The sequence below is a fragment of the Cupressus sempervirens genome, chromosome 8 (genome assembly GCF_028749045.1).
Source record: "Cupressus sempervirens isolate cs-2001-9-10 chromosome 8, ASM2874904v1, whole genome shotgun sequence".
In the NCBI taxonomy this organism is placed as follows: domain Eukaryota; kingdom Viridiplantae; phylum Streptophyta; class Pinopsida; order Cupressales; family Cupressaceae; genus Cupressus; species Cupressus sempervirens.
The window spans coordinates 174,794,365-174,813,493 of record NC_143125.1 but is presented as its reverse complement, the minus strand read 5'-3'; the positions used below and the strand labels follow the sequence as shown (position 1 = coordinate 174,813,493).

Here is a 19,129-nt window from a genome sequence, read left to right as displayed (position 1 = left end):
TTATGTGTGTACATTTGATTATGAAATGACAACAAACAACTCTAAATGAATAACTTTGTAGAAGGAAAAGAGAGCCCAAGTAGAATAAATTAGAAAATATTTGATTTCCATGCATCTCTTATCCATGTAATGATAAGATTTGGGCCAATAAATTCCCCCATATTTAATAAAACCATGCTCATACACTCTACAAGTGGCAAAAAAGGAAGGAAAACTGTGTACGTCGCATGTAGAAGCCAAAAAATAAAGTTTGACTATAAAAATTCAACTCTCAGGTCTTATCATAGTCATCAGAAAAAATTAACATAGACATAAAAATACACAATAGTTTCATCTTGCATAATGTCGTAGCAAGAAACATATTCCCTCTCAAACACCTTTTGACCATACACAAACATGAAATACACTACATAACATCACAAAAAAAAATTCCATCCTTCACAATTGACTTGCGATGTTATGAAAAGAATGAAAAATACACTATAGACTTGGCCTATGAAACATCACAACATGATTATATATTTCTGCAATTTCACTTGCAATGCTATACAAAGCACAAAAATACAATGCAGTTTTAGTCGTTATGCACATTGAATGAGAAATAGATGTCAAATGAGAAGAAAAGGCTTCCTATGATGCCCAAAAATGCACAACATTTTTGGTTTGCACTTTTCGAACAAGAAAAGAAGACCTCCCATGACACCTGAAAATGTACAATATTTTTGTGCACCTGAGAATGCCAAAAATACTCAACATTTCCTAGCTGAAAATAAAAAAAACTTGGCCCATGAAAGATATCTCTGATATATTATATGTAATGAGGTAAAGGGTGACAAAAAATATCAACAAGTCCAAGCTGAAATGTCCTCGTTGCTTGCCTGATAAGGCCAGGGTCAATTGGGTGGAGACTAGATCAAGATATGCAAAGGTTTTTAGATGGAAGCTCAACTTTGATGGTGTTGCAAAAGGAAATTAGGGTAGAGGTAAGGTTGGTTGTGTCATTAGGGATAATGAAGAGAGTTTCATACTTGGAGAATCCAAAAATGTAATTAAGTATACCAACAATGTGGCTGAGATAGAAGCTCTAGCCATTGGAATTGAGCTTTTCTTGAAACATGACTTACATGGAATCAAAATTGAGGGAGATTCCCTTCTCTGCATCAACACAATTACTTCTGATTGTACTCTGATCTTGGCATTTGAGAAAGTGGGTGGATTACATCAGAGACCTGTTGGATCGATTATGAGATTACTCATTGAACCACATTTATTAGGATGCTAATCAAATGACTGATTATGTGGCCAATCATGTGGTTGTTCAAGATTTGGATCTTTTGGAAGACTCAGATCCCAAGGTATGGTCAAGTCTCCCATCTCTTACTAACTTGGAGAAGGATGTTGCATTGTTGGGTACTTGATATGGTTGTCTTGATGAGGTGTTGGCTTCTTTTGGAATTTATTGGTGTCCTTGACTCTTGATGGTTGGTAACATGTGGCGTCTATTGGCTGCCCAAAATGGGCAACTAGGTGAATGATTGTTTCTTAAGCTTTGTTGTGTTGGTTCATAGTACAAGGGTTTTAGTGGCTTTAGTTGGCCCTTGTTGCTCTACTTTTGTGATGGTTTGGGTGTTGCATTAGATTACTACCTAGGTTTGAATGGTCATTTTTGTGCATTATACATGGTAGCTACCCCCATGGTAGCACTTATAATTAAGAAAAAAAAGAAGAAAAAAAGACAATGAAGTTATCAATTCCATTCTAGAGACCCGCCTAAAACAAGCTCAGTAGAATTGTACAAAGGGGCCTTAAGTGCACACCTTTTTAAAGCTTTAAAAAAGTTAGTCAACTTTGACTATTCAACATTTTTATTCTAAGAATCAAATCTTAGTATGTGACATTTAAGCTGTTTGATCTTACACTGGAAGTGCCTAAGCATTCACTCAGTTTGAATTAAATGCATCTAATCTCTTTTTGTTTTGGTTAAGATGAATCTTGTAAACCCACATGTTTGTTAGCTCATTATGTAGTTTTTTTGTGGAAATAAAGAGGTTGGTAGACAATACTTCAAAGAAATCAGAAAATTGGCATTGAAATTAATGACAGCCATATCTGAAAGCTTGGGACTATAGCCAGCTTACATAGAAACTACCTTCAAAGAGGGTCTTTAGATTGGTGCACTAAAATTTTACCCAAAGTGCCCTAAACCAAAGGTTACAATGGGTTTTGTATCCCATTCTGATCATGGGGGTCTCACCATACTCTTACAAGACAATGTAGGAGGTCTAGAAGTGCAGCATAAGGATCATGGGGTGGCAGTGGGACCTCTTCTAAACATCTTTTTTGTCAATGTTAGTGACCATTTTGAGGTATGACACATAGATCTACATTTGTTAATTATGAATAGTTGCTTTTCCTTTCTGTTGCACTGCAACTTTTGCGAGGTGATCCTATATTTTTGGATTACTTTTTAGTGTGAATATATATTTTAATATTATAAATTAATAAAGAAGACCTTATTCATCAAAACATATCTAAATAATGGTACTAAGATTAAATATTGGATTTTTAATTTGGGAATAGATTGTGAGCAATTGGAGGTACAAGAGCATGTAGCACAGGGCAGTGGTGAATGCTGAGAGAACAAGAATTTCAATTACAGTAGCCAATGGGCCTACTTTGAATGCTTTTATATCTCCTTCTCCACAACTGGTTGATGAAACTCACCCTCCCTTGTATAGATCTACGTTGTATGGAGAGTTTCCTAAGCAGTAGCAAAGTATATCACTTATTAGTAAAGGTAACTTAGACCTGCTTAAGATAGAAAAATGAGAGTAATAGATCTCGAATTAATATGGTGTAGACAATGCTATCTAATTTTTAAGGAGTATGCATTTTTTGAACATGGAGATCAGTTCATTAATATTTTTATTTTTTTTACTATTAATGTTTTGATTGATTCATTATATTTGGGTTTGAAATTCATTCAATGCAGTTGGGGTTTGGATTTTGATGGTAGGAACATCAACAATATAAAGAAACTTTGAAAGATAATGTTTTGATTGATTGATTATATTTGGGTTTGAAATTAATTCAATGCAGTCGGGGTTTGGATTTTGATGGTAAGAATATCATCAGTATAAAGAAAATTTGAAAGATAATGTTTTGATTGATTCATTATATTTGAGTTTGAAATTCATTCAATGTAGTTGGGGTTTTGATTTTGATGGTAAGAACATTAACACTATAATGAAACTTCGAAAGATATTATTGAATGAAAGAGAGGGATAAATTTTTATTAAGACATAAAGAAATACAACAAGGAGAGCTCAACAAGGAGCTCTATCCTGAGCAACAAGTTCATCAAATTCTTGCACTATCTCAAAGGGAACTTGCCCCCTATCCATAATATTCTAGCCCAAATCATGACTAGAAGTCCATTTGGCTAAACAATCAGCAACACTATTCTATTCATGAGGAATATAAGTAAACCTAATGAACTCAAAAGAGGTACAAAAGAGAATAATCTAATTAATAATAGTGGCCAGCTGCCAACTAACATCCTCAAGCTCCTGCGAGGAAAGCAAGTTCACCACCACTTGGGAATCAGACTCACAAATAATCTTGGTCCATCCCCGCAAGCAACATTGTTCCATAGCAAATAAAATAGCCAAGCCTCCATGAGATTATTAGTGTAATCAACCTTATATACTGAGAAAAAGAATTTAACATCACCAGAACTACAATGAGCCACTTCCCCAATACTAGTAGGGCCTAAATTCCCTCAAGAAGAACCATCAATGTTAATTTTTAGAACTCCATGAGGAGGAGGAGTCAATTCTAGGTGGTGACTGTAAATGGACCAATTTAGTCAAACTAACTTTACCCTAGGATATAATTGTAGCATCGACTAATGAGTTGGGTAAAAGATATTGTAGGATTAATAACAAAATAAATGTTATTATGTGAAGTGGAGCCAAAATGGAGTATATTTATCTAAACTTAGCTATGCCATTTAGGCTATCATTAAGGATTGTAAGGAATGGATCTTCTCTTTATGTTGGCACAAGACAATTATTCCCAAAGGAGGGAATAAAATTGTACAAGATTAGATTCCATGGTCCATTGTGATGCTACATGTGTGAATGTTGTGAGGAGAGTGTAGATCATCTCTTCTTAACTTGTTAGGCGATAGTTGTCTGTTGGGACTAGTTAGTGATGACTTTCCAATGGCAGAGCACAAGGAAAAATAACTTCAAAGACTTCTTAATCAGTTGCCCCTTTACTTGCAAGAAGAACTTGTCGTCTACTTTGAGGAAGGAAGTCCCCTCTTTGATCATTTGGTAGGTTTGGAAAGACCAGGACATAAGAATTTTCAAAGGTCATGCCTATAGAAAAGATCATCTCATCAAACCATCTAGATGCCATTATTGAAACAAAAACTAACATGACAACCAAGAAAAAGAAGTCATTCTTTTCAAATGGGATAAGGAAATCCAAAAGAAATAGCCATGTTGACACAAAATTTTGCACCCACACTTGAGGTATGTCCCTCAAGCAACCTTTTGTGACATGGAAATAACCTCCAAGTGTGGGACTTTCACTTTGAGGTTCAATCTCCAAAGAAAGTTGACTTCCTTACAATCAAGACACAACTAAACTACAACATTTAGAAAAAAGGGAGAATGGTTACATGAAAATTGAATGCTGAAAGGGAAAGAGTGATGCACCAAATTAAAATTTGGTTACTAACTTTGTCTATGGCTACACAAAACATGAGTAAAGATCCCAAACACATAGATCTTGACTCTAATCTATCTTCCAATGAATCACATGCAGGCTAAAACTAATGAAATGTTGAAAGGAAACAAGTTCACAATACAACATTAAACAATAGGTTAAACACAACACATGAACTTGAAAGAACAACAAAGAAATAATCGATACAAGGCAAGAGGATGCACAACATATTAGACTAGCAAAATAAGGTAAACAATTGAGATTTCTATTCATGGAAGGCATAAGGAATTATAATTGTAGAGAATAATGTTGTTGCCAAAATGCAAACAGAGAAGAACCTATAAAATATGTACATGGTTTCCTTTTAAATAAATCAAGCATAACTTAGATTACAATAGTTGAGTTTGAACTCTGACCTCAATGGAGTTAAGTTACATACTTGCAATCAATAAAATATCAAATAAAATATGATTCCGTCTATACATTTGATTGTGAAATGACAAAAAACAACTAGAAATGAAGAATTATGTAGAAGGAAAAGATAGCCCAAGTAGAATAAATAAATAAAAATCTAAATTTTATGTGTATCCAATCCATGAAATGATAGGATTTGGGCCAATAAATACTCCTACAGTTAATAAAACCATGCCCATACCCTCTAAAAGTAGCAAAAAAGGAAGATAAAGTGTGTACGTGAAGTGTAGAAGCCAAAAAATGTTGTTCAACAATAAATATTCAGCTATTAGGTCTTATCACAATCATTATAAAAATTTAATGCAAGCACAAAAATACACAATAGTTTTGGCTTGCATAACATTACAACAAGAAATATCTTCCCTCTCAAAGACCTTTTGACCATACATAGGCATGAAATACATTGGTATAACATCGTAACATGATCTTCCATCCTTTACAATTAATTTGTGATGTTAGAAAAGGATGAAAATACAATATAGTTTTGGCTTGCATAACATTGCAACATGACTTTCTAATTCTATAATTTCACTTGTGATTCAACATAGAGCACAAAAATACATTGCTTTTGGTCCAAGTGTGTATCAAATAGGAAAAACATGTTGAATGCATAGAAAATGCTTCCTATGATGCTTGAACTCATTTGATGCTAGCTCCTATGACACCCAAAAATGTACAAATTTTTTGACCTAAGTAGTTGAATGGGAAAAGAAGACCTCCTATGATGCTTGAAAATGCACAATATTTTTGTGCACCTAAGAATGCCAAAAATACACCACATCTCTTGGTTGAAAATAAACAAAATTTGGTTCATGAAAAATGTCTCTAATCCATTATCTATAATGGGCTAAAGGGTGACAAAAGAATGTCAATAGGCCCAAGCTGAAATGTCCTTCTTGCTTGCTTGATAAGACCATGGTCAATCGGGTGGAGATTAGATGGAGATATCCAAAGGTTTTTAGATGGAAGATCAACTTTGATGATGTTGCCAAAGGAATTCTATCTAGAGGCAAGGTTGGCTATGTCATTAGGGATGATGATGAGAATTTTATACTCAAGAGGTTCCAAAGATTTAATTGAGTGTACCAACAATGTGGCTGAGATAGAATCTCTAGCCATTGCAAATGAACTTTTCTTGAAACATGACTTGCATGAAACCAAAATTGGGGGAGATTCCCTTCTCTACATCAACACACTTACTTTTCATTATGCTTCGATTGACATTTGGGAAAGTGGGTGGATTATGTCAAAGACTAGTTGGATCAATTAGGAGATTACTCATCGAACCACATTTATCATTAGGCTAATTGTGCGACTAATTATGTGGCCTATCATGTGATTGTTCAGGATTTGGAGCTTTTGGAAGACTTTGATCCCAAGGCATGGTGGGGTCTCCCATCTCTTATCAACTTGGAGAAGGATGTTGCATTGTTGGGTACTTGATAGGGTTGTCTTGAGGTGTTGACTTCTTTTGGGATTTATTGGTTTCCTTGACTCTTAATGGTTGATAGCAGGTAGCATTTGTTGGTTGCCCAAAATGGACGAGTAGGTGAATGATTGTTTCCCAAGCTTTGTTGTGTTGGGGGGTAGTGCAAGTGTTTTAGAAGCTTTGGTTTGCTCTTGTTTGTCTTCTTTTGGGATGCTCTGGGTTTCATTGGTCATTTCTATGCATTGTACATGTGAGTTGCCCCCTTGTTAACACTTATCAATTAAGGGGAAAAAAAAATGAAGTTAAAATAACTTTTTTGTAGGAAGTCTAGAATTGGAAGTAGTATTATGAAGATATGACACGTCATGTCTCAATCAATTATATCAAATATTTAGATTTTTAGAATAGTTATTTTTCATTTTTATATATTGATAATAAAAATGAGATATAATGAAAATAAATTTTATAATTGGTTTCTAAATATATTATATTATCTTAAATTAAATTTATTAAAGTTTTTCAATCTAGATTTATAAAAAAATTCAATAAATAAAATATATTATCTTTGTTTTAAATCTTAATTTTAAAAAAATGTACTTTAGCATATCTAGTTTTTTTTTCCATTTCCAAAAATTTATCTATACATTTGCCTTCTAAAAATGGCTCATACAGGCTAAAAGTTTTTAGCCAATTAAATTTTAAAAACTCTCTTTTTTATTAATAATTGTGCATCTTGACTTTATCACATATCAAAATATGGTATTATAAAAAAAATTGATGCAATTTGTTTGGTTGATATTGTATATTTTAATTACTAATTTAAAACTAACAGTTGCCTATAGTTCTATAAGAGAGGAACTAAACATTATTAGATATAATAAATTGTGATAAAATGTATTACTTAATTCTTAATAATGCAAGCAGTCATAGTTAAATATTGTCTTTTTCAAACAAAAAAAGGAACCTAATGAACTAAGTAACTACCATATATTTTATTATTTTAGAGTTCAAAAAATGATTATATTACAAAAAATACTAGTAGTCAATTACAAACTAGAAATTAATGATAGAAAATAAATTTTTAAAATAAAGTCTTTAAATTTTTTAAAAATAATTAGTGTAAAAATTAATATTAAGAATTCAATGTATTTCAAATCATATGGTAGAATAGAAAATCACGACAATAAGTGTTTAGTTGAAAAATATAACATTATATAATTGATCTTTCAAATTGATAAATGAAAGTTAAATGAAAAACTGACTTAAAACCAGAAATAAAATAGTCTTCTTTTCATTATAAACTAATAGACATAAAGCTGCCATGACAAAAGATTACAACTGTAAGGATTGCCTTGACATTATCAATCCCCATGGGTTCACTGTAATTGCTGGTTTAATTATTTCATTAGAAAGCTACACATTTGGAGTGATATGGTCAGTTGCCTGCAGATAATTGAGAGTTAAAAATGCCTTCAATCATATCCAGACATTTAAATTAATGCTGGCACATTCACGAGTGATGCTCATCGTGATATAGAGATGTACGGATACCGTGATCCAGACAAGGGTATGAATAAACTTTTATAAATAGTTAATGGGTCATTCATAGTGTAAGATTCCTGATACCATAAGGATTGAGGTTTAGACACTGATTCGATAAAATTTGGTGGCTGTGCTTTCGTTACAACCCTAATTAGTAGTAAGAGGAGGTCACAGAACAACAGTATAGATATACTAGTCTCAAATTTGAATGCATTGATATCTGGTACTATGGCTACTTTAGCCCTTGAATCAAACAAGGATCTTGATGATGACCATATGAAGGGTATCAAATATCTGTTGGATAAAGGCGTTATAAATTCAGTGCCTCGTCAATATGTCTTTCCTCAGAGCAAGCGCCCATCAGCTGCTCAAGTGATTCAAGGAGAGAGTATACCAATTATTGACATCTCAGGGCTTGATGGATCCCAACATGAGCGACTTCAAACCATTAAAGCTCTTGGCCAGGCTTGCTCAGAATGGGGATTCTTCAGGGTATTGTTCTTCCCATCTTTCTCAAGTTCTGAACCAGGCATTAAATCTTGATTTTTGTTTTTTTTCTTACATGAGTGTGTCAGCCGCACGCTCGCAAGATGTCTCACCTCTTAAATCTGGAAGAGTTTTGAACCCGAGATCAAGAAGAACTACGCACACCCTCAAGCCAACTTATTTACCAGTGCAGCCTAAATCTTGATTTATGTTAAACACAAGCTGATAACTTTTAGTCTCTTTGTATACTGATTGCTTTGATTATGAACAAGATATTTCATCTTTAGTAGCGTGTGCACTGTGCAGCAAGAACATTAGATTGTGAATTTTTTTATCTCATGTTTCAATTGCAGTTGATGATAAATTGAATGGGACATCTGGAATTGAAACATTTCTGAAATGGGGCAGGTAATTAATCATGGGATTGAGGCATCTCTGATAGCCAGTATGTTAGATGTAGCCCATCAGTTCTTCTTGCTCTCCTCTGAAGAGAAGATGAAGTATGGGAACAATGATGTTTTGGATCCAGTGAGATATGGAACCAGCTTCAATGTCAAAGTTGATCAGTTTTTCAGTTGGAGAGATTATTTGAAGCATTTCTGCCATCCTGTGCTGCATACTCCAGACAATCCTCCAAATTACAGGTAGTGAGTTTCTCTCCTTTGTTATCAGATAAACTTGAGTTATATTAATGGAAAAGGAAGTCTAGATTTTAATATTTTCATGGAGTATCTGGATCAGTACTTTCCAGAATGAAACCGACATGATATTGAAATATAAAAACCAAAGCTTTGCTCTGCTGATGATCATTGAGAATGAGCATGCAGCCCTGTTTAGAGATAAAATGTCTGTTGAAAATAAGTCACTTCCGAATCAAAGATTGATTGGTTATGAAAGGTCAATAGTTGAGTGGTACAACCAATAAAAGATCTTACATTTGAATCCTAGCTTAAAAACACCAAACTGATAGCCCGCAGGAACCCCAAACCACATTGGTAGCATTGGTCATCCATGCCTAATGATTGATCATTTATATTAAAAAAAAGACAATTCAAATTAAAGCTATCGGCTTCTATTGTTTAAATATTAGATTCTTGCTTTAAAGAGTCTATTAGGAATCAAGTCTCGTTGAGTGTAAGACTCTGACATCGAAAAGGGATGAGCCCAGGATCGTGTCTGAGCAAATTTAGTAGAATGAACCTCATGCTCCGGCATCGAATAGCTAAAAAGATTTTGTGGATGAGCTCCATGAAAACATTGAATATCAGATAATTGTATCCTGATTGCTCTGTTTTTCCTTTTAAATCTTTTGAGCATTCAGAAAAGCACCCATGCCTCCCCAAACACAATATGCCTAGGTTGAGAAAGTAACTTCCAATTGAATTTTGTAAGTCCAAAATCATTATAATAGTTTTTCCTGTTCCATGCGCCAGCATGCCATAATAAAGAACCTATATGAAAGCTCAGACACAAAGAACCTGGTAACTCAATATCAATTCCAATCTAGAGACTCACCTAAAACTAGCTCAGTAGCAATGTACAAAGGGGCCTTAAGCGGACATCTTTTTAAAGCTTTAAAAAAGTCAGTCAATTTTGACTATTCAACACTTTTAGTCTAAGAATCAAATCTTAGTATGTGACATTTAAGCCTCCGATCTTACACTAGAAGTGCCGAAGCATTCACTCAGTTTGAAATAAATGCATCTAATCTCTTTTTGTTTTGGTTAAGATGAATCTTATAAACCCACATTTTTGTTAGCTCATTATCTAGTTTTTTGTGAAAATAGAGAGGTTGCTGGACAATACTTCAAGGAAATCAGAAAATTGGCATTGAAATTAATGGCAGCGATTTCTGAAAGCTTGGGACTGCAGCCAACTTACATAGAAACTGCCTTCAAAGAGGGTCTTCAGATTGGTGCACTAAACTTTTACCCGAAGTGCCCTGAACCAGAGGTTACAATGGGTTTTGTACCCCATTCTGATCATGGGGGTCTCACCATACTCTTACAAGATGATGTGGGAGGTCTGCAAGTGCGGCATAAGGATCATTGGGTGGCAGTGGAACCTCTTCTAAACACCTTTGTTGTCAATGTCAGCGACCATTTGGAGGTATGAGCTTTTGATAAATTTACATAGATCTACATTTGTTAATTATGAATAGCTGCTTTGCCTTTCTGCCATGGTGATACTGTATTTTTAGATTCCTTTTTAGTGTGAATATATATTTTAATATTATAAATTAATAGAAAAGATCTTATGCATCAAAAGATTATCTTAATAAATGGTACTGAGATTAAATATGTGATTTTTAATTTGTGAATATATATTTTAATATTATAAATTAATAGAAAAGATTTTATGCATCAAAAGATTATCTAAATAAATGGTACTGAGATTAAATATGTGATTTTTAATTTGGCAACAGATTGTGAGCAATGGAAGGTACAAAAGTGTGGAGCACAGGGCAGTGGTGAATGCAGAGAGAACAAGAATTTCAATTGCAGCAGCCAATGGGCCTGCTTTGGATGCTTTGATATCTCCTGCTCCACAACTGGTTGATGAAACTCACCCTCCCTTGTATAGATCTATGTTGTATGGAGAGTTTCTTAGGCAGCAGCAAAGTTCATCGCTTATTGGTAAAGGTAACTTAGACCTGCTTAAGATAGAAAAACGAGAGTAATAGATCTCGAATTAATATGGTCCAGACAATGCTATATAATTTTTTAAGGAGTATACACTATTTGAACATGGAGATCATTTCATTAATATTTTTATTTTTATTATTACTATTAATGTTTTGATTGATTCATTATATTTGGGTTTGAAATTCATTCAATGCAGTTGGGGTTTAGATTTTGATGGTAAGAACATCAACAGTATAAAGAAACTTTGAAAGATAATGTTTTGATTGATTCATTATATCTGGGTTTGAAATTCATTCAGTGCAGTTGGGGTTTGGATTTTAATGGTAAGAACATCAACACTCTAATGAAACTTCGAAAGATATTATAATAAAGTTTTAGAAATTACATTGTTTAAATGAATATAGAATTTAGGGAAAAAACTTATTTTTTTTTTTTTTCAAGTGTGGAAAAAGATATTACATCAAGTTAAATAGACAATTTCATTTATTCTTCAAATCTATTTAGAAGCAAAATCTCTTTTCAATTCTAACAATGATCAAATAAAGTATTCAACTCTTTAAAACAAATAACCATTTAAGAAAAAAATCAAGCTTGAACAAAAAATACAATAAGATTTTTATAAGTCCATTTGCATGACAAAACAAGAATTTGCCTAATTGTATAATCTAGCATTTTAATCTATCACCAACAAACAATTGATAATGTAACTTTTTTAAAGATATAGATTAACATTGAACTTCCAAATATATATTTTCAACAATATTTATTTATAAATTTACGTTTCCATTTTGATATCAAGGTAGAAAACTTTGTATATTTTGGAAGAGAGATTTTTTGAGTAAAGAAAGAAAACTGTTGAGAACAGAACCTTTAGTAGGGTAAGTGCAGAAGTTGTGGTTCCAAAAGAGGGGTATAAGTGCCCACATTTTTTCTGAAATCAACAAGTTTTGAACTTTGACAAGAATTTGAAGATAGTTACGCTCAAAATTTTAATACATGACAAAAACAAAAGTAGTAGTCCTTTGAATCTAGTTTCTAAACTACTAATTTTTTTTCAAAATGGTTTAGTTTATGCCCTCAAAAAATAGGGCCACAGAATGTGGAACTGATTTTTCAGAAGAAAAAAAACATAATATGGTGCAAAGTGTGCCCCCCCTAAGATTTTAACTTTTTTTTTTGAAATTCTTTAATCACTTTAGTCAAAAGTTACTTAACATTGTGTAGCTTACCCATTTTTTTGGGTAATTTTATTATGTGTATTTTTTTTTTTGAATTTTTTAATTGGACACATCCCAAAAATGTGAAATATCTATGTGCTCCTCCTAGAAATGATTGAAAACTAAAATCATAAATCATAAATTCTTTTTTTCAAAGTGTGTAAAATGGAGTCTAGTTTCTAAAAAACTAAGTTGTGAAATTTGATGAATGAGCTAAAATCTACAGCCCAATTATTAAACATTGGTTTTTGACAGAGAATGGACATACATTCAAAAGAAATTATAGTTGAAAGACTTGAAATAGTTCAATTAAAAAATAAATTATATGGTTATATAGCTAACACAAAAATCTACAATGTCATGTAACCTAATTTTATCGATGCTCAACCACGAAGAAACATGAAGGAGAACACATTAGAAAAATCAATCATTTTTTGTATGTTCGCAGCAAAACACGTCTCAGACCAATTTAGAGACTCCAAACCTTTGGGTTGGATCCCCAAGGCAAGACCAAGTCTTAGGCTTGGTAGAATCCAAAGCTTTAAATAGCATGTGCACACTATTTAAAGCATTTTTTTACATTTTGGCTTGCATAGCATGTACACGCTTTAGTGTGTACACACTTTTAAAGCCTGAATTTCAATAGAGAGGAAAGGAGAGAGGGTAGAGAATGAGAGAGAGAGTAGAGAATGGGGAGGGAGTAGGAGGGAGGGAGGGAGGGAGGGGGAGAGAGAAGGGGATTGGGAGAGAGAGAGAGAGAGAGAGAGAGAGAGAGAGAGAGAGAGAGAGAAGGGGATGACTCTGTGTGTGTGTGTGTGTGTGTGTGTGTGTGTGTGTGTGAGAGAGAGAGAGAGAGAGTAGGGGGTGGGACAGTGAGTGAGAGAGAGAGAGAGTAGGGGATGGGTGTGTGTGTGTGTGTGAGAGAGAGAGAGAGAGAGAGATTAGGGGATGGGAGAGTGGGAGAGAGGGAGAGGGAGAGAGAGTAGGGGAGAGAGGGAGAGAGGGGGATGGCAGTGTGTGTGTGAGAGAGAAAGGGTTGGGAGAGTGGGACAGAGGGAGGGAGAGATAGAGAGAGTAGGGGGTGGGAGTGTGTGTGTGTGTGAGAGAGAGAGAGAGAGAGAGAGAGTAGAGGATGGTAGTGTGTGTGTGTGTGTGAGAGAGAGAGAGAGAGAGTGGGGGGGGAGAGAGGGAGAGAGAGAGAGAGAGAGAAAGAGAGAGAGAGAAGGAGACGGTTGTGTGTGTGTGTATCAAATCATGAAAATACCCTCTATGAAGTTAGAGGAGGTATAAGGTGTTGGTGATTATTAAGTTCTTTTTATATGGCAAGGAATCATTGCTAATGTTAAACTTGTATATAGGATTAGTGAGTTATTGTCAAATATCATTACTCCCTATTTAGAACAGCAAACCCATACTTTGTTAGAATGAAACACTACTTTAGCTGCATGTTATCACTGAATGGAGTTAACGGAGGATGTTAAGGATCTTCTTGGTTGTCTTAATAGTTATTTCATGGGTTTGAAACATAATCACTTTTCTTTGTGAAGAGTTGGTAGAAAATCAACAAATTACATGTTGCAAAGAAAATATAGTCATAGGATGTTAGAAGATTGTTTTCACTCATAGGATGTTGAAGAATATCTTGGAAGGATGAAATAGATGACATATTGAAGTTTGTGAGATAATTATTAGGTGTTCCTTGAAGTGTCTAAGGTGTTAGTTTGAAGCAAAAAGTTGATTATGTTCCATTTCTCAAATTTGTTCATTTTTCCCTTATTGCTTCCCAAGTCTTGAATAGGGAAAGTGATCAAGTAGTTTTGTGAAGTTGGTTATAAGTTTTTTCAATGTTGTAACCAAGTTGAAAAGAGTCTTCAAAGACACTTAGGAAGGTGGGAAAGGTAGTTTGCCTTAAAAGTATTCTTGTTGGGAATCCACTAGCTTTTGATGTGAGCACTCTGCATCATTTTGGATGCAAATTATATTCAAATGAAATAAATGAAATGTACTTAAAATATAAACAAGAATAACAAGATATATATATTTTGATAATCAATAATTTTGTACATGAAAAAATATATAATATATCATGATAACCAATAATGTCATAAGTCTAATAATGTCATGCATCAAATGTATGTCATAAATCAAATATAAAATGTCATATATACATCAAATGTATGTTGAATATGTCCACTAACATAAAATTCAAAATATATGTCCACTAATGCCTATACATGTGTGTCTATTCCTATATCTTATCCTTCCCACGAGGGGAAGTAAACAAATCTCTAGAGGTCTTTGGTCATTGCGTGGAGGGAGATGAGAAAGTCTTCCTCACACACTCGCTCGTCCTCTTCTTTAGGCTCCTCTCTAGCTGGAGCTAATACAAAAAAGGTAGTTATTAATCAATAATTATTATACATTGAAGTCAAATATATGTACACACAAAATTAATTATTTTCTTACCACCATCAAACAGTCACTTTGTACATCCACCTCAAAGGTTCGTGGACAATCAGGTGTAACAAGGCCTTACAAAAATTCAATCAATATAATCACTTATAAATAACATTTGAAATTTAAATACTAACTATTATAAATAAAAACTAAAATTAAAAAAATTCTTTCATACCTCAGTCAATGGATCTGAACTAGCCACCGTGGCAACAACTCCACGATCGATGGACTAGTGAAGATGAGGAGTCATCTTGGACGTCAACAACTACATGTCATATAATACAATTTATATGTAACATGAAACATGAAACAAATATAATCAAATTATTTAAATTAACATAAAATAAATGTACCTCTATGAAGCTCGTATCATGCCTAGGCTCAGAGTCCCTTGTGAATGTCAATGGTCCAATAGAGAAATGATGCACATGGATAATTTTTTTGGGTCAATCCTTCTTATGATTACTTAATAAATATATGTATTAATTTAAATAATTAAATTGATACATGCCTCTTGACTCATTGACGGGTGTACTAGGGCCATCAACACTCTTACCCTGAGTTTTGAACAATGTCAACACATGCTAATTAATTAGTCATTCATTGTACATACAAAATGTGATCAAATTAGTTTATTATAATTGCAATTTACCTATCTATCAATGCCAAATGTGTCACTTAGGAACTCATCAGTGACTAACCCATCCTCCATACTATCTCCAACATGACTACCAAATGTGCATAAAGATCCACATGATGTGCACATGTGACTACAATGCAAAGAAGGCTCCTCCTAAACTAATGGACTAGCGCAATGAATGAGGGTTTGTATCAAAGCATTGATAGTCCCTAGAGTACTAGTCTCTACATGTTCCTTCACAACTGAAATAATAATCACATGCTCACCCTGTGGCTTGATAATAGACACTTTAACTACATTAGGGTCACGACATGCCCCCAACCTCTCAAATAATGACCCCCACCTCTACTCTGAGATTCTAACATATCAAATAATTGGGGATCTCCCCAAGGAAAAATTCACAATACAAATTCTTTAAGAAATACATTTGAACCTCGTGATTATTGCAGGGAGGGGCATCAAAGACCATCCACCATCTATCCTAAAAGTTATTTATAATATCATCATGTATGCACCAATGAATGGAGAACCTTTTAATTGTATGTTTAACAGTGTCTTGTTCTCCAAGCTTTTTAAACAATGCACAATTGCTACCTTTTGCTATGTCCTTTTTTCTTACATCTTTATAGGATAATTTTTTTGCATAATATCTTGTTTGTTCTTCTCTCTTAACATGCCAAATATCCAACTGACCACTAACAGAAGCTACATGGCTCATAATGGACTCAAGGGAGGATGCCAATTGTGCTCTCATAGGATTGGTTTTTCCACAAGCTTTCAACCTACTAGAATGATTGCTTCTAATTTACTTTTCCCTCTTTCTATATCATTCATTATATTGTCTTGGGTGTCAGGAGGAGGTATTTTGATTGGTGGAGGTTGCGGAATTTCTCACTCTTCTTGTGAAGGGTTTTGATTTTCATCTTGTGGACAATTTTGGTTTGGATCTTGTGGATGGTTTTCATTTTGATTTTGTTGATTTGGCTAGGGATTTGGTAGTTGATTATTCACATTTCTTGATAAGAAACCAATTGCATTCCAAATAAATAAATAAATTTAAAGAAAAATTGAAAAAACCTAAAAAACAATGTAAAAACTTACAAAACAATGCAAAAACATGTATAACAATGAAAAAACAAGAGTAAAAAACATACTATGTGATCCCAATCTTGATCTCCAGTGATGAGGAGGCATTTTGAGGAGATGAGTGAGAAAATTCTTCAAGTTTTACAAACCGTGTGCATGCTATTGAGGAGAAAGAAGGCAGTAGCAAAAAGAAATGAAATGGAATGGAATGGGTTGTGAGTTTGTAAGCCATATCTTAAAACTTGTAATTTTAAAAAGGGCATGCACACTTTTAGAGTTTTAAAATTTTCTTTTTGTGTCATGTTTTTGGCACCACAACTTGGTGCATCAACCCAATAATCCTTGAAGAAATTACAAGGTGTTGTATTGCATAATTTAATGTTAATCTAAGTAGGACCAAAGATGAATTAAGAAACTCACAATGATTATTCAAACTAAATTTTTCTTTGAATATCAATTGTAAAGGTCATTGCAATGAAGAGAAGTCACATATATTATTAACCTATGGGAAAAATTTCTTGACCAAATGATAAAACTTACATGGGAAATGCAATTCCTACTAGGGAACAAGACCAAGTAGCCACTCATCCTTACTTCACACACCTAGAAATCCTAAATGGTATGTTGGATTTTGCAGATCATTTTGGTGTAGCTTAGTAGTTGAGTGAAGAGATTAAAGCTAAGGTTTTGGATTTTGGGTATTTACTAATATCATTGTAGGGATCGTGGAGCACAAAGTGGTCAAAAAGTGTCAATTCAAAATGCTCACTTGAGACCCACTTTGTTCATGCACCAATAGTTGCTCACTCAAAAAACATTGATCCTTGTCATTAAGTCTTCTAGTAGTCTTTATAAAATGTCCCAATAGTGGTGTCCACATTGGTCAATCACCAACCAAAAAAGCTAAAAAAATGATCGACTATTAGTACATGTATGATAGATTATTATTGTAGACACCTAAAAATCTTTTAGAAAATAAAGTATTTTTATTTTTTGAAAAAGTCCTTGATGACATCATCATTTATTAATTAATTAATTAATTAATTTTTGTGCCATTAAATCCCCTTGTCTTAATTAAAAATATTTAATTAAGGAATCCCTCCCAAAAATATTTAAATCTTATTTAAACATTATTTTTCTTATTTATTAATTATTTAATTAATAAATTGACCAAAAATCTAAAAATAAATTATTTATTTATTTTTTGCCCAAAACTTGGCCAATTTCCTTAAGACCACTAACCTCTTCCAAAATCTTCTAATCCTTCTTTAGTTTTGATTAAAGGCTAATCCCATCATTTTCTACCCCTAATCCCAACTCAAAATATTTAACTAAGGTTAAATATTAATTATCATATTTATTAAAAATGTTTTAATAAATATCTCCTCAAACCAAACCTATGAGATAAATAAACTTTATTTATTCTAACCCTAAGTGTATCTCTAAACCTCCATTTTAGCCTAATCCACCCCATCCACTCATACTAACCAAGCTTAGCCACTAACTCACCCACCCTCATTAAATGTCATCCACTTGCATATCTCTAACAAGATTAGTCTAATCTTAAATCACCTCTAATCCCCCCCTAACCTTGTCACATTCCCTAAGCAAGCTTAAGACTTTCCTAAGACAAGCAAAGTCAACAATCTCAACTCCCTCCAAAATATCTCAACCACCCAACCATGAATGCTCTTACAAAGCCATAAAGACTCTTACAAGCCCATTCATTGCTCTTACAAGCCATTTATGAAGGGTCTTTATGAAAATATTATCCCTTGAGCCTCCTTTGTTGACTCATCTTTTCCCTTTTCTCCATCCACTCACCCTGTGACATGTGTCACTCCCTGATTGGCTATAAGGAAGCACAATCCATGTGCTCTCCTCTCATGCAATCTAAGCCCTCCATGAGCTTTTTCCCATCCTTGCATCTTAGCCCTCAAACCCTCAAGCCCTTAGCCTATAAATTGGATCCCCTCCCAAGCCATTTCATCACAATCCTTGAGTTAAAGTTATAATGCTATTTTGAAAAACAAAAGCCTTTAACCATACCCTTATAATGCCAAATCGAGAGCTCACAAAGTTACCAATTTGCCATTTTCCATCTCTATTGAAGCATAGTTTGAGTATCTTGAGCATACATCCCACATCCACATAATAGACTCATCCCTAAATCAAGTGACCATCCTCATTGGGAGAGCCATTCCATGGCTCATATTCTCATTTGAGGATTTTCACTTTGTTTATCTCATATGTTATGATTTTTATGCTAGTTAATGCTTTGTTTCTTTTAATAGATTAGTGTTCTCTTGCTAACATATTTATCATATACATTATTGGCACGCCCATTCATCTATTTCACTCTATGTTTTGTTCTTATAAACTAATAATCTAATGTTTCTTGTTGTTTAAGTGGATT

At 33.7% G+C, this 19,129-nt stretch overlaps 1 protein-coding gene and 1 pseudogene across 1 annotated transcript; both read left to right on the top strand.

Annotated features, from left to right (window-relative positions):
• The first annotated feature begins 1,286 nt into the window (after nt 1-1,286).
• LOC149542118 (fe(II)/2-oxoglutarate-dependent dioxygenase 4-like) lies at nt 1,287-2,829 on the top strand (annotated as a pseudogene).
• Nucleotides 2,830-7,944: 5,115 nt separating this feature from the next.
• On the top strand, nt 7,945-11,420 carry LOC149542117 (fe(II)/2-oxoglutarate-dependent dioxygenase 4-like). Its single transcript, XM_089797161.1, has 4 exons — nt 7,945-8,674; nt 9,077-9,312; nt 10,456-10,777; nt 11,094-11,420. Exons 1-4 carry the CDS (start codon nt 8,411-8,413, stop codon nt 11,346-11,348), a joined length of 1,077 nt encoding a protein of 358 aa, XP_089653287.1. The 5' UTR covers nt 7,945-8,410; the 3' UTR covers nt 11,349-11,420.
• Nucleotides 11,421-19,129: the final 7,709 nt, after the last annotated feature.

Excerpts from the sequence above, each read along its gene's own strand:
- LOC149542117 (XM_089797161.1), top strand. The coding sequence starts at position 8,411 with ATGGCTACTTTAGCCCTTGAATCAAACAAGGATCTTGATGATGACCAT. Across the intron at positions 9,313-10,455 it reads GACAATCCTCCAAATTACAG|AGAGGTTGCTGGACAATACT; the intron begins GTAGTGAGTTTC and ends TTGTGAAAATAG. Across the intron at positions 10,778-11,093 it reads ATGTCAGCGACCATTTGGAG|ATTGTGAGCAATGGAAGGTA; the intron begins GTATGAGCTTTT and ends ATTTGGCAACAG.